Source organism: Artibeus jamaicensis, unplaced genomic scaffold, assembly GCF_021234435.1.
Source record: "Artibeus jamaicensis isolate MK-2021 breed Jamaican fruit bat unplaced genomic scaffold, CSHL_Jam_final contig_467, whole genome shotgun sequence".
Classification (NCBI taxonomy): Eukaryota; Metazoa; Chordata; class Mammalia; order Chiroptera; family Phyllostomidae; genus Artibeus; species Artibeus jamaicensis.
In genome coordinates, this window is record NW_026521845.1 from 6,488,992 (window position 1) to 6,503,648 (window position 14,657).

Below are 14,657 nucleotides of genomic sequence, written 5' to 3' on the forward strand. Positions count from 1 at the left end.
GTTTTTAATTTTGATATAGTTCAACTTGTCTATTTTAATTTTTGTTGTGTAGGTCAAAGAATCAATGTTTGTTTTTATGGCTTCTCTCTATTGTATTATTTTATGTTATTACTTTCTTCTTTATGTTTGCCTTTTATTTCTTGCTTTTGTTTTGTTATCTTGGTTTTCTATTAGAGGTGTATATCTAACTCTTTTTCAGTCTTTTTTTTTTTTGCTTCTATAATGTAATCTGAGATTATAAGTTTCATGTTTAGAACTACCTTAGCTATTTCTAAGAATTACTGATACAGAGCATTATTCAGTTTTACATAATGTATTATTTTTATTTTCTTACATTTCTGTGTTCTAGCTTTTTCTATTTTTGATTCTGAAGAATTTTAATTTTCATGCCATTTCATCAGATCTTAAGAAATTTTAGTCCAGCATATTTAATTATTTTCATATTAGAGACTTTTCATGATTTTGCTGTAAATGGAAACTGTTTTCATTGCTTTAATTATCTTTTTGTTGCTATTTCAAAGCACAGATGTAAGAAAAAGGAAAAAGAAATTATTTCTAAGTACAGAATCTTTTCTTTAGAGATGAGCGATGCCTAGCATTATTGATGAGTATGACCTACACTTGAAAAACATTTTAATTACAAAAAGAAAAAATAGAATTTGTACTGAAGGAGTAAATATTATCATGCCATGATAATAACTAGCTTAAATAATTATATGGCATTTCTTTTATCCACTAACATTTATTAAGTGCTTGGATGCATAAGGCTATTTGTATAGTCAGAGGATGATAGGAATATGACATCATAATTTTGGGATAGTCCATACTTTTCCTCCTAGATTTGATGAATAACATTATTTTTTATATCTAGGGACTATTTAAATGTCTTTAAAAGGAGGTTCAGTTCATCACAGTGAATTTAATTTTGAACAAAACTATAAATGTTTTAATATAAATTACATGTTTTAACTTTTCATTTGTATTCTTAACTATTAGTCTTTGAGCTTTGCAATGTAATTTAACCAAACTTAAGTAGGGCTTGGTTTTCAAATCTGTCAAGTGATAAAACTCACTACACAGGACCCATAGCATTTTGCACTCAGGAGAGACTCGGGGTACAAAGAGCCTGTGCCCCTCAGCGCCATTCAGCTTTTCTGGAGGTGATTGATGAGTGGAGAAATTAGTACTGTCAGTAGTCATTTTAACTGTTAAGCAAGGCTGTAAAAATTGAGCAATGATAAAGATTGAGGTAATATATTATTTTATAATAGAACTTTTTATTTAAATGTCCTAAAATGTTTTATGAATGTTATGCATAAGAATTACCCCATTTACTTTTGAGATACAACATTTATGTAAACCATTTATCCAGGTCTGTTCTCTTTACTCATTTTAACCATACTGTGTTTATCTGTGCTAAGTGAGATCTAGCACAAAAAATTTAAAAAAAAGAAAAAGACAACAAAACCCAAAAACTGATCTACCCAGAGAGACTGCAGAGATCTTTGCTACTTCACAAACTTGATGCACTAGATCGAGGTCATCAAGGTCATTTTGCCTAAAAACAGTATACCTTCTTCTAGCCCCCACTTCAGGTTTCATTTCAAAGGACTCTATTACGTTGAAGAGGTAATATATGTGTTCCAAAAGTCCACATAACAAATAAACCACATTTTTTTCTCTTTCCTCTAAACAGAAAGTTATGACTGTCGTGGTCTTTGTTTTTCAGAGTATCAGTTGAATGCTGCAGAGCAAACCATATTTTATTGTTAACGTGTGTTAACACGTTATGTTATCGTTAACACGTTAACAAACCATCCTATGATATGATGCTATATAGGAGAACTTCCAATATAGAAGTCCTTGTGAAATATTATTAATCACATACTAGAGATTTGTATAATTTTGGGAAGTTTAAGAATACAGTTTTCCCTACAGAATTATATAAGTTTAAAAGAGGAAACCGTAAAGAAAAAATAAGATACTTGAATTTCTTAAGTCCATATGCAGGATTTTATAGCATAGAATATTAAGGTCATTTAGTGCAAAATAATTTAGTGCACAGATGAGTGAATATAAAATTGTTCCTCTCTACCTGTTTCAATTTTATAAAATATTTTTATCAGTTCGTCTCATACACAGTATTACTTGTCTAGTAGTTGACTATGTATTTTCCAAATTTTTATGTGAATGGATATTTGAATTACTGACTCATGGGAAAAAATTAAATTATCTGTGATTTTCTTTTGATTGTTCTTTTTTTTTCATTATAGATTTAGCTGCTTTAAAAAACACCGAAGGGGGGAGAGAAGGTACTTAATTGTGTCTGGATCTGTAATTAGAAGAGCTGAGTCATCTTCCGTTGATGGGGCAGATTACTGGCAATTTTCCAATTTGCCAGATTTTCACATATATCACATGAATAATTGAACAACGAGAATGAGCCGAATCCAGGGTAGTTCATTTTAGCTGGGTGAATTCAGCACCATCTGCGCTTCTGGCTTTACTAACTTTTAATTGACCTTGTTCTTTCAGAAGAGTGCTAACACTCAATTTATTAAATGGTTATTCAAGCTCTAACCAGGACGAGCGAGGCCACTTGTTAGAATACCTAATTGCTGCTTTGGTCTAAAATGTAGAAATGAAGTTAATGCCTGAATTTTTGGTATTAAAAGCTCACTTTATTCAGTGTCCATTTAGTAATTATATAGCCCAATTTCTTTACATTTAACTTACATTTTCTCACTCCTTTTGAGTGTTTTTCTGTTTTGCTTAGTTGCGGCTTTCCAAGTAGAATGTATCAGCTCCACCGAAAGCACACCATTGTTCTCTTCGCAGATAGGCTAACCACATCTGAAAAAGTTCTGTCGTATACACCATGGCAGTTAAGTCACCCACAGAAGAGTCGTTACACCATGGGACATTTGGTTATGGGGACCGTCCAACAGGAGTACATCCCACAGTTGGTTGGAGACAGGGTTGGGGGCCCAGATAACAGAGCAGTGTCCGCATGTGTTATTGGTATCTTTGTAGCCTGCCCCGGGGGATATTTAACAGATTTGTTTTATTTATGTCCTAAACATAGAAGACAGCAATAGTTAAGTGCACATTAGATACCATGTTTCAATTAGTAATCCATGGATCCTGATGATAATAGAGAAGAAGGAAGCCCCGCCAACTTATGTCTCACCAGCCTGATGTTTATAAAATGGTGTTCTTGCAACTCAAGCCCGATTCCAGCCAAAAGATTATAATTTGGGGGATGAATGATCTATACTTTGCAAAATTAAGATTACAGATTTTTTCTGAATATTTGTTTTGCCACAAAACACCAGCCTCCTTACCTCCCACACAGTGGTGTGAGAGACAAAATTAATAGCAAAATGAAATGAATTATGCATATCTTAAAGCCTATGACTTACTACAGGATTTTTAATTTCCTTAACTGCATGGAGAAAATTATAACATTTAAAAAGATCTTTCTTTAAGACATTATAAAACATGTATTTTATGAAATCGAGTTACTATTTACACCTGATTTTATTATGCAAAATTTTATAGAAAGATTGACAGCTTGTCTCAAAAATGTAATTTCTCTAAAAAAATACCTTGGTTTCGCCTTTTTACCTTATGTTATTTGAAATGAAGCAGTAAATTTATTACAAGCTCAGATATTTAATTGTTTAGGTACCTTGTTATAATTCATGGATTATAAACGTTTGATCCACCGTTTAATGTAGGGATTGTATATGAAGAAATCCCAATGAAATGATGGTGTAAATGTTTAAAGAAAGTATCAAAATGCAGATTATGTTTTCATGATCAGATAAATATAATTTTGGCATTTTTTTCTCCCTCAGGAGCATTTAACTTATTAGTCTGTGTCTGGACCAAGAAGAACAATTCACAGATTCTTTGAGTTCAGTTATATGTATAAATTATCTTATAAATTTTGCTCATTGATTCCACCCAAACTTATTACCTTGGTCAATATTCATATGTATTTGCAGCATGGGCAACCCGAGACACAAATCTGTGACTCCACAAGGGTTCATGTACCAAAATTCAGAGTGACATAAACAATGGACCCTGAACCATTTCAGTGGTGGTACAAATTTTACATCTTCAAAAACTCCGCAGAGTCAGTGTTATGAGATGTACGCTCAGAAACAGAATGATCGTCCATCAGTGGGGTTAACAGCTCGCCAACATTCACAGAGCTTCTAATTCTGTGAGCTGAGTTGGTGAGAATGGGATTTCAAGCTTGAGACATCCGACTCCTGAAGCCATTCTCTTTAAAAACAAAAACAAAACTAGCTTTGCCTCCCCCAAATATTTAAATTCCTATATGAAATGCAAATATTTTCCATTTTGTAACCAAGATAAAGAATTGCTTTTTAAACTAGCAATGTAAAAATAGACACCTCATGTTTGTTTATTTCTTTTTAGAGAGAGAACCAGAGTGGGTATTTTATTTTAGCTCAATATGTCGGTCTTTACTTTCTCTGCACTGATCAATAATTACCAAATCTGTATAATTATATGTATGTAACTGATGAAAAATTGTGGTAAGTGGTAACAGATGTTAAACTGTACTTCCAATATTTAGAAAGAAATGAGTTTTCTTGTTACACAATCCCCTCTCTCTTCAATTTAAAAAGTCATTCATTGACAGCATGTTACAGAACACAGGGGCCAAGGGGGAGAACGATATACTGTTGCCAAAAGTAGCCCCCCAGGTTCGTTGTCTGCCCTCAGAGGAAAGATGTTCCTCAATCCCAGAGATTTGTGAAAAGGAAAGGAAATATTTATTTACAGCTATACAGACTGAGTAGTGACCTAATGTCTTCATTAAAATATCAAAGTGTTACCGAACAAGAGGTCGAGGGAGGGGCAATATTTGGCCCATCTAGGGATGCCAAAAACTGCTAGAGGACAGGGGCCCCCTCCCAGGGACAGAATAGGAATATCTACTGGGCTCTTCTGTCCGCCACTAATTGGAAAGACATCTCTCACTGCCAGAGATTCGTGAAAAGGAAACAAAATGTTTATTTAATGCTATTCAGGCCCAACGCCTCCACTAAAAATATCAAAGTCCTTTAGGGTATACATCTACACCCACACAGTGCTCCCTTCTCCCACTGTCCCAACTCCGGGTACCGTAAATCAGGAAAAGAGCACACGTCTGTGTTGCAGGCCGCTGGCACCGTCAGCTGTATCACTGTGCAGGCAGGATCTCTCTAGTTAATCCAAAGTACTGTGGTCCCCTCTCACGGTCCACTGGCAAGAGTTCTTTGTACCCAGTTCCAGTCAAAGTCTCTCTTGCTTTCCAGGCCACGCGGCCAAAGGGGGCACCCCAAAGCCGCGTGGGCCTCTTCTACCAAAGCTTCAGGGGTTCACACTCCACCAAAAGCATGTGGCTTTCTTCTTCACCTGGCTGCAGGGATCTCCATTCTGGCAAAGCTGCCTGGTTTTCCCTTTCACCTGGGCAGTTATCCCCTCATGTCCTGGAGCCCATCTCTTCCTCCCACGCAGGCCTCTCCCTCAGGAGCACAGCCGCCTAGTTACATCCTGAGTCCCAGCCACCCCCTTCTCCCTGGCTCCAAACTTGGCCACTGCTATTTAACATATCTATGAAACCAGTTAAAGGTCATAGATATGTTAAATAATCATTCCAGAGGTTAGCTGCAAAACTGTTGCTATGCAAAACAGCTCTCAATGGCCCTGGTTCTATTTGTCTCTTCCCCCTGGGGCGGGGTGAGGACATCTCATATGTCTCTCCAATATTCCTATACACTTTGAATTCTGGACACCATTCCAGGTCTTTTTTTTGCCCCCCCCCCCCAGCTACACCCTGTATCAAAAGTTCTGTAGGATAACCATGGCCTCACACAGTCCTTCCTTCTCCCTCGGCCCTAGTCTGGGGTACAGCATCTCAAGAAAAAAAGTAGAAGTCTGTGATTCAGGCTCCCAGCAACCTTGTGGTCCTCTCTTTACCAAGGCTGCGGGGAGGTCTCGATTCTGCCAAAACCATGTAGTTCTCCTTGGCAAAGCTGCGAAGGGGTATCCACTCGGGCAAAACCAAGTGGTGATTCTGTGCTAAAGCTGCATGATTCTCTCCTGCCCCATGGGGATTCTCTCTCACATGGCTGTAGGAGTTTCCACTGTGGCCAAAGCCCGGTGATTCTCCCATCAATAGCTGCCGCATCTGGGTTTTCAATCCCCACGCCAATCTTCCTCTGCAGCCCCTTTTTCGACTCCTCCCACAATCGGCTACACCTGCCAGCACTCCCATATCCTTCCAGCTTTACTGGGCTGCCCTAGTGGGTCTGGGCAGGTGTGGCCCCGTGGCGTGGAGCCAATCATCTCCAAGCTCTCACGTGCGCACTGTAATCCAGGGGGATTGCCTCCCAGTTACTTCTTGGGTGGGAGTCACTTCCTTCCCCCTGGCTCAAAGCACAGCCACAGCTATTTAACATATCTATCAAACCAGTTAAAAATTATAGATGTGTTAAGTGACCATGCCAGAGGTTAGCTGCAAAGCTGTTGCTATGCAAAACAGCTCTCAATGGCCCTGCTCCATGTGTCCCTGCCCCCACTGACACCTGTGGTGGGGGGAGGGATGAACACATCCTACATATCTTTCTAATATATCTTGGACACCTTGAGCTCTGGACCCCATTCCAAATCCCTAACTGGGGACCCCCCCCTTGCCTGCACCCTGTTACAACCATGCATGTGGACTTTTTACATCAAACCTTTTGCCAACATCTCTTCAAACAGTGGTTTGATTTAAGCGTGGATACTAGAAATGATTTCTACCTGTGATGGTACAAGCATGTGGTACCTTTATATTTTTACCAGATTAATTATCATTGGGAATAATGGCCGTGACTATGATGATGGAATTCTGAATTATTTTTATTAAAATGGAAATAATACCTTATCTACAGAAAATGATGTAAACTTATGGACAATCAAATGAAATAACTTCCAGGCATTTGATAGCCCTGAAAATTTAAGATGCTTTCAGAACTAGAAGTATCCATCACTAGCCACACCAGACCATTCTTTACATGTCTCTGTAACTGCGTCTCCGTTTCAGTTTACTGTCTGCTCTGGTCAGGAGGCCAGAGCCACAGTGAAGTCTGCTGCCTCCCAGGGAGGGGCACTGCTGGGGGCCATCTCACTAATTTGTGTTCTCTAATCTACTCTCAGTTTGGGAGCTCATTCAAAATGCACTACTCAGTGAATGGTGCTCCTCAGAAATCCTGTGTGTAAACATTTTACACGACCCCTGTCTGTCATGGTGCTTTTAAGTGCACAGATTTATTCTGCGAAATCCCTTGCCTTTTCCAAAAATACCTTCCAAAGCTTTGAAGCCCCCTGTACTCTTAGATATTTTTTTAAAGGTGGTATTGGCGTATCAAGTATCTGGAGGCCAAAGAAAGCCCATTCTCTGGGCTGCCCACTGCTTGGCTTTCAGCTGCTTTAGAAACTCTCGCTTCAGAGGCGGTCATCCGATCCACTAGGAACATTTGCCTTTTCCTGTCCAAACGGAAAACAGCATCGTTTGTCAGCTGTGGGAGCTACACAGAAAGACTGTTAAAAGGTCCCGCTTTACAACTACCAGTTACACATCATAAAATGAGGGAAAACTAGTATTGATTATTGGTGGCCATTCTTAAGATCAGTGCGATTTTACCGATGTAATTAGGAAGTTATTGGTACTGAAAATTGGCAAGTCAATTTATGATGCTTCTGCTGGATTTCTTCTCAGTCAGTTAGCGCTTGGGTATTATGTTTTGTTTTAATATTCTGTGGCATCTGCCAATTTCAATGAATACAGATAGAATTAAAATTGTAAGCCAGCCAATGTAGTACTGTGAAAGGCAATGCAATAATAGCCTCTAGGGCTTAGGCAAGCAACTTTACTTAGTGTGAATTAGCAGATAAAGATAAATCATTTCATCAACAGCATCATCTAATTTTGTCACTGTTTTTATGCGGCTTTTTCTTTGATATTGAGTCCAAAATATCCAATGTCAACGGTGGTAGCTTCTACTTTTTGAGGGGGGGATCAAGTATGCATGTATAATTTTAAAGAAATCATGGTAGTTAATACATTTTCAATACATTGAATACCATTACATATTCACATAGAATTTAAACACGAATAAAAAGGCAGTGTGGCAAAATGATGATGTCTTGCTTTCCAACCGTCTGCATGAGGTGTGTAGGGATAAATGATAATATTGTTGTAGAAAAGTCAACATTACGTGGACACACAGAATAATAGATGCTTGCAAGTCAGAATTTTGAGCAGGCAAGCACACAACTCTCATCAACTAATAGAGGCTCCTTAGAGCCAACAAAAACATTTTCAAAGTAATGCTCTGGCTGAGCTGGTTATAGCCCATTTGTGTGTTTTTACAAAATAGCCGCGCTTCTGAGAGGGCCAAGTTACATTAAACTCTAATGATTATGCCTATTTCGTCTGAAATGTCCAAAGTTATGAGAGGCAGAGACGCGCACTCCGCGAAGGCTGTGGGTAGAAGGCGGCATTATTTGGAAACAACAGTGTTCTTACTTAATAGAAGCATAATGCGTCTGGTCGGACCGATACCTTAGGTGCCTGCTGGTAATGTACTCTCGTTATGATAACCATGCCCGACAGCGTCTTTTCAATTCAGCACACCATTGCTTCCTTTTCCCCAACTTTAATAAATGCCTAGTCTAGTTACAAGGGAGGAGAACCTTATCTTCAGGAAAGGAAACACTGTAGCCAGGAGTTTGCGGTACATGCACCGTCGTCGTTCCTTATTGTTTTCTTAAGTTACCCCAACGTCAAAAAGCTGTACATCGGTCATGGTGTACTAGATTAGATTGCAAGCAATGAACCATCAAAGAAGCTCGTAATCTGGGTAGTTTTACATGACAAAATTTCTTTTTAGTTTATGCCTGCGCGCAGCCCATCGAGCTGCGGGGGTGGGGTGGGGGTTGGGTATCAAGGTCCCAGAATGAGGGACCAGGCTGAGCCAACAGGCTCATCGTTCACTGGTCAAAGTAAGCCACGTGGGTACGCTAACTTGAAAGGACACCAGTAAACCCCGGTCTTACCCGGTGCCCTGGAAGAACGAGGCACTAAGTATTTGTATTTGGATCTAATTACTGCTACTTCCAATCTGGTACTTAACTGTGCAGACCTGACTTTTTTACCTGAAGTGTTATCACCACTTCTTCGGGCTCATTCAGTACTTTCTCCCTGGGTTTTCACCAAAATGTATAGAGATTGTAATGATGGCCACATATCACTATAATACAAACCAAGTGGGGTGAATGGAAATGAGAGCTCTCAGATCTCAAATCAACATCTATGTTTTTCTACACAAATTACACTTTTGGGATATATACAGTGAAAGTGGAATATTTTACTTCATTCTTTATATGAAAATAGGAAAAACTGGCCAAGAGAAGAATTTTAGATGAACAATTACTTCTTGAAATTAGGATAACAATTTGCTGTAGTTACTAACAATATTGGTTTTACTCCCTGATTTGGTTAGTTGATTGGTTGATTAGTTTTACTCTTAGTCTGGTGAGACTCCCAGAGAGTTTGCCCTTTAGATTTGGTTGTTGCATGACACAGGATAAATGACTCCGGGGTGGGGGGTGGGGGAAGGTGTTTTGTCCAACTGAAATGTCAGAAGGTGAATCAGACTACAAACTTCATGGAGGCTAGTGGACTGGTCCCTCTGATGATGAAGGAGCCCCAGGAGGCTGGCCCTGTCTTAGGTTCTTCCCAGCTGTATAAGGTCTGTGAGTGTAAGGGGAGAGAAAGCATATTCACAGTGACTTAGATTAGTAGCATTTACACCCAATGGTAGTGATAAATTGGCTAGAGGACTTGTGCTGCATGAGCTTTTGCGCACTTGTATTCTTGCACATCAAAATGTTTTAAAGTCTTTGAATTGCAATGAATTGATTCCCATTTTATCTTGCTTATTGTAATCCTTGAGCCCCGAGGTCAGAGGTTTTCTTACATTCATCTAAATCACTAGCAAGATTTCTGATAACAATAGACAGTGAACAGTAAACCGTGAATAATTTTTTTTGTTAAATTAGTGTTATTAACTGGTCTCCGAAAATGACAAATTTGTTAAAACCATTTTACAACCCTATCTGCCACTTTTTTCATTTGGCCCACCCAACTTAAGTCATTTTTTCAGCTTGGGAAATTGGCAGTCAGGTTGAATTTGGGTTTCAAAATATGTTTTCAACAATAATTATTGTAAAAAAAAGTTTCTCTTTCAATCATGTTCTTTTAAAATTCTTCACAACTCTATAATGTCCTTAAGTTATTACAAGTTTCCACACTAAAATGAATCAACAAAGGGATCATTAGAGTGATGAAAATAAATCCATTCTCTTTTTTCAATTTCCCTTAGAAAATGAAAAATATTATATTAGTTTTTTTCCTTGTTTAATAACTCTATATTCATATTCTATGCACAGTAGAATCATTTTTTTATGAGTACATTTTTTCTTAGGGGGGAAAATCAGTAGAAACTGTTTACTTTGAGTGGTTTATTTTTTCCTCCACATGACTGCGTTTTAGAATATTTACTCCAATTAAGTAAATTATAATATTGCTTCTCCTGTTCGTGGCACGTGCCATGACTACAAGCAAGAGGTGCTATAATGTAGTGACCCCGGCTAGACTACCAAGTGAACTTTTCAAATGAAAACATTCGGATAGATTATGTATTTATGAATAAAAAAATAAATTTGCTTTTCAGGGAGTTTGGCCGCTGGAAAGTAAATAACCTTGCAGTTGAGAGAAGACATTTCCTTGGCTCCCCTCTGCCTCTTGCCCCTGAATTCTTCCGCAACATAAGACTTTTGGGACGTCGACCTTCCCTTCAGCAAATCACAGAAAACCTTATCAAGAAATATGGGACACATTTCTTGCTATCTGCTACTCTGGGAGGTACGACTCTTTGAAAATACTTGTGCCTGTGTGTGCTTGTGCAGAAAACTGTATAAATTCAAAAAAGTGTTGATTGATCCAGATAGCTACAGTTGGAATGATTCTAGAATTCAATCATTAAGTCATTCAACACACGAAGTTATCACTAAATGCCTTGTACGGTGTTCACAGTGGTGTTATGTGAGGTAGATAAGTATCAGTTTCTGCCTGGAAGCAATTTACAATTTACTAACATTCATTAAATACGGGCGTTGTTATTATACACTCTCAAGATAATACGCCAAGTTGTATTTAAAAATTGAGTGATATGTATAGTCTAATCACAGATGGGAGTCCTTTCTTTAGGTTATAGAAAGCAGAAAATATTTTTCCGGGGTAAATATTGGAGATCTAAAGTCACATTTTTAATACCATTGTAGTATTTCTGATTATAGTTGATATACAATATGCAAGGAATGATAAATATTAATTATGCATAATGTGAAAGTAGAGATTGATCATATAACTTATCCCTCAATCAATTTATGGATTTATAAAAATTCAGAAAGCTATGGTTTAATATCATTAGATCCATATTTTATTATGGAGATGTATAATTCAGCATTTTCAATGCATTTAAATGATATTTTGGGAGGCAATATCTAACAGAAAAAATACATGGCATTTGCCTAAAAAGTTAAGAATATCCCAGAATGTTATACATTTTATTTCATGTATTACTTTATCTAATGTGCAACCATTCCATTGAGAAGAAGATGTTATTCTTTCCTGGAATGAAGGGCATCGAACAGAACTGCATGGGAACAGTGAGTTTCTCAGCAAGTTTTAGGAAGGCGGGCAGGCTGATCCGAGCCCATGGAGAAGTGACAGGAGGGACCACCTGTTCTTTGTTCCCCCCACTCTTAGGTGACCAGTCTTCTCTTCCCTCTTCCCACTCGTCTGATCTGTCATCGGATCAGGTTCGTCTCTTCCTACAGGACGCAGCTCACACCAGACTCTTTCCTGACCTCCACCCCCCAGCATCCGCAAACCAAGTCCACATCACGTTCCTTCCAGAACAATCCTAAAGCCCACCCTCCACTCAGGTCTTACCAACATTCAAGGTCCAATCATTTCCTGCCTTAAATTAAAGCCTATAGCTGTGCACTTAAAACCCGAATGCCTGCCTGGGGTTTATTGGACGCCCTGACAGCAGCCTGTCCTCCTCGTGCTTGGGTTTTGTCAGCCACCATGGTCATTCTGTTCTAATGTTACCTTGTGAAGGAGGCCCTTCCCGACCATCCTGCCAGCACTAGTGCCCGGCAGACCCCTGATGTTCTCTCCTATTTCGAGATCTTTGTGGTCTTTGTAGCATTATTGGTGTATGGAATATTTATATATTTGTTTCCTGGTTCGTTGTCAGTCACTCCTGCAGATTTTCCTGAAAATAGGGACCTTGCCTGTACTAATCACCACTTTACCCCTGTAGTTAAATAGTGCCAGGCACAGGGTCTCATTAAATCGTTGTTAAATGGATAAATAAGTGAAGCCTCACTTTGCTGGGAGGCCGAGGGTATCCAGTTCACTGAGTAAATGTCAGGAGTCTAATGCATGCAGAGGATAATTGAGATATAATTTAGGAGGGAGACTGAATGAAAGAAGCACGCCCAGGGAATCAGATGTATCCGTTAAACAAATAAAGACTCAGGGTTGGAGAGAACCACACATGAGAGACCAGGGGAGCCAAGCCCGGGCAGGCTGGGCAAGGGCAGCTCCCAGGCACATTGAAAGCCATCAGTCTGCGTGCCGTCTGAGGAGCTCAGGTGAAAGGTGCGGGTGGCTTAGGCAGGAAAGGCTGGCCATGGAATCATACTGTCCCTCTGTTCCCTTCCTCCACAGATGAGTGACACTGACATAGTAAGACAGAGACATCAAACAAACCTGGCGTTGAGTCCTGACCTCCCCCTCCTTTTCAGTTTGTTTTTATCTGACCCATTGTGAGACTTCAACACCTGTGAAGTCACTTCTCTGCTTTTTCAGTTTCTCTAGTAGAAAGAGACACCTACAGGACAGAGTCACAGGAGCATGTGTGTCAATGGAGAATATTGTCCTTGTCACAGGGTGTGGCATCATTGCAATGTGATGCATTGATGGTATTGCTGTTATGGTGGAATGGAGAGCCAAAACAATCTCAAACTATCCGAATAAATATGGTTGTAGATTCTGTGAAAGTTGTGTGTATTGGCCTTAGTGATCTCAGTCATAACTAATGCAATAAAGGCTAAAGTAACAGTGAAAAATTATTTGCGTAATGTCTTGTTCAAAAAGTCCAGTGGGTTTGAAACAGATAGAAGGCTTTATTACCACTCTCAACAATGTCTGGTACCCAGCAGAATTTTAGGGCATAAACTAAGGATACTCTCCAAATAACAAAGGGAGGGGCAGAGGGCAGGCAGAGAGATCAAAAAGTCGAGATGATTCTCACGGACATTCTTTGTTCTGTAGTCACGAAATTATGGTGACTCTGATTCCTTTTGTTGTTTTCATATTATGGATGCCACGTTTTTGGTGTAGGATTACCTTTTGTCTCGTAGGTTGTATGTGGCATTTAATCACTTCTTCAGGTTGACTTGTCCAGCGGTCACAGTACACTGTCTCAAAATAGCTTTGCTTTGATTATTTAAAAGCCCTGTTAAAGCCTTTTTTAAAGGGAGTGGGTCCCTCCCTCACCTTCACAGCTCTGAGTTTTCCAATGATTTAGTGTTCCCAGTATTTTCTACCTCAGGTATTTTCCTTCTCTAAATGTTACTTCTATTTCTCTTCTGGACTCTGTTGGGTGATATTAATAATTTAGCTAAAGTACATGAAATTATTTAAGTAGCTCAAGGATATAAACTATTGGCAATTAAAATGTGTACCAGGTTGATTTCATGCAATTTTAAAATGATCGCTGTTCTTATTACACGAAAGCTTATTTGTTGCTCTAAGGGTATTTTACTTCACAAATTTTACCTGAATGTACAATTGTGTTACTCCATTTTTCAAAAAAAAAAATTCAGATTGGTGTTATTTAACTTGAACTAATTCTCCCTTACTCTTTAATTCGCTAACATTGAGCAATAATTCTAATACTAACACACTGTGGATGCAATGTATACAGCAAATTTTTATTTTATTTTTTTATTATTGTGCAATTATAGTTGTCCCCATTCTGCTCCCTCCCATTACTCTCTCCTACCCTATCACAAAAACAGTTATTGTATAACTAAGGACTTCTGAAGTAATTAGATTTTCAACTAAACTTACACATTTAAAAAAACTTGAATGTAAAATACTATCAGTGTTAGCGTGATGGAAAGGAAATAAGTTTAAAAAATGTCTTCCTCCCCAAAAGTTATTTAGTACACTATATTATTGACTTAGACATAAAACTTTGGATAGCAGATTTGAAGCCTTAAATGGAGTATTTTATGATAGATAAAGCCAATGATTGAATTATCTTCCTATAGGGACAAATAAATTATTAAAAACCTTTTCCAATATATATCATTTTCCCATTTATTTCATCTTATAGCTTCCAGACTATTTATCAATATAGAAATTCAGCTTGCTCCTCTTTGGAAAATGATATCTAAACTCCATCACTGCTTAAATATCTGAAATAAGCTACTCAATTTGCAGAATCAAT

At 38.5% G+C, this 14,657-nt stretch overlaps 1 protein-coding gene across 2 annotated transcripts in view; it reads left to right on the forward strand.

Moving 5' to 3' along the window:
* The window catches only part of BRINP3 (BMP/retinoic acid inducible neural specific 3), a 193,742-nt gene that overhangs the window by 71,453 nt on the left and 107,632 nt on the right, over window positions 1–14,657 (forward strand). Inside the window, exon 2 of one of the 2 annotated variants that reach the window (XM_037142914.2) lies at window positions 10,800–10,990. The exons of the other annotated variant lie outside the window; for it this stretch is intronic. Coding sequence (XP_036998809.2) covers window positions 10,800–10,990 — 191 coding nt within the window. The remainder of the gene's footprint in view (window positions 1–10,799; window positions 10,991–14,657) is intronic. 2 annotated transcript variants of the gene reach the window in all.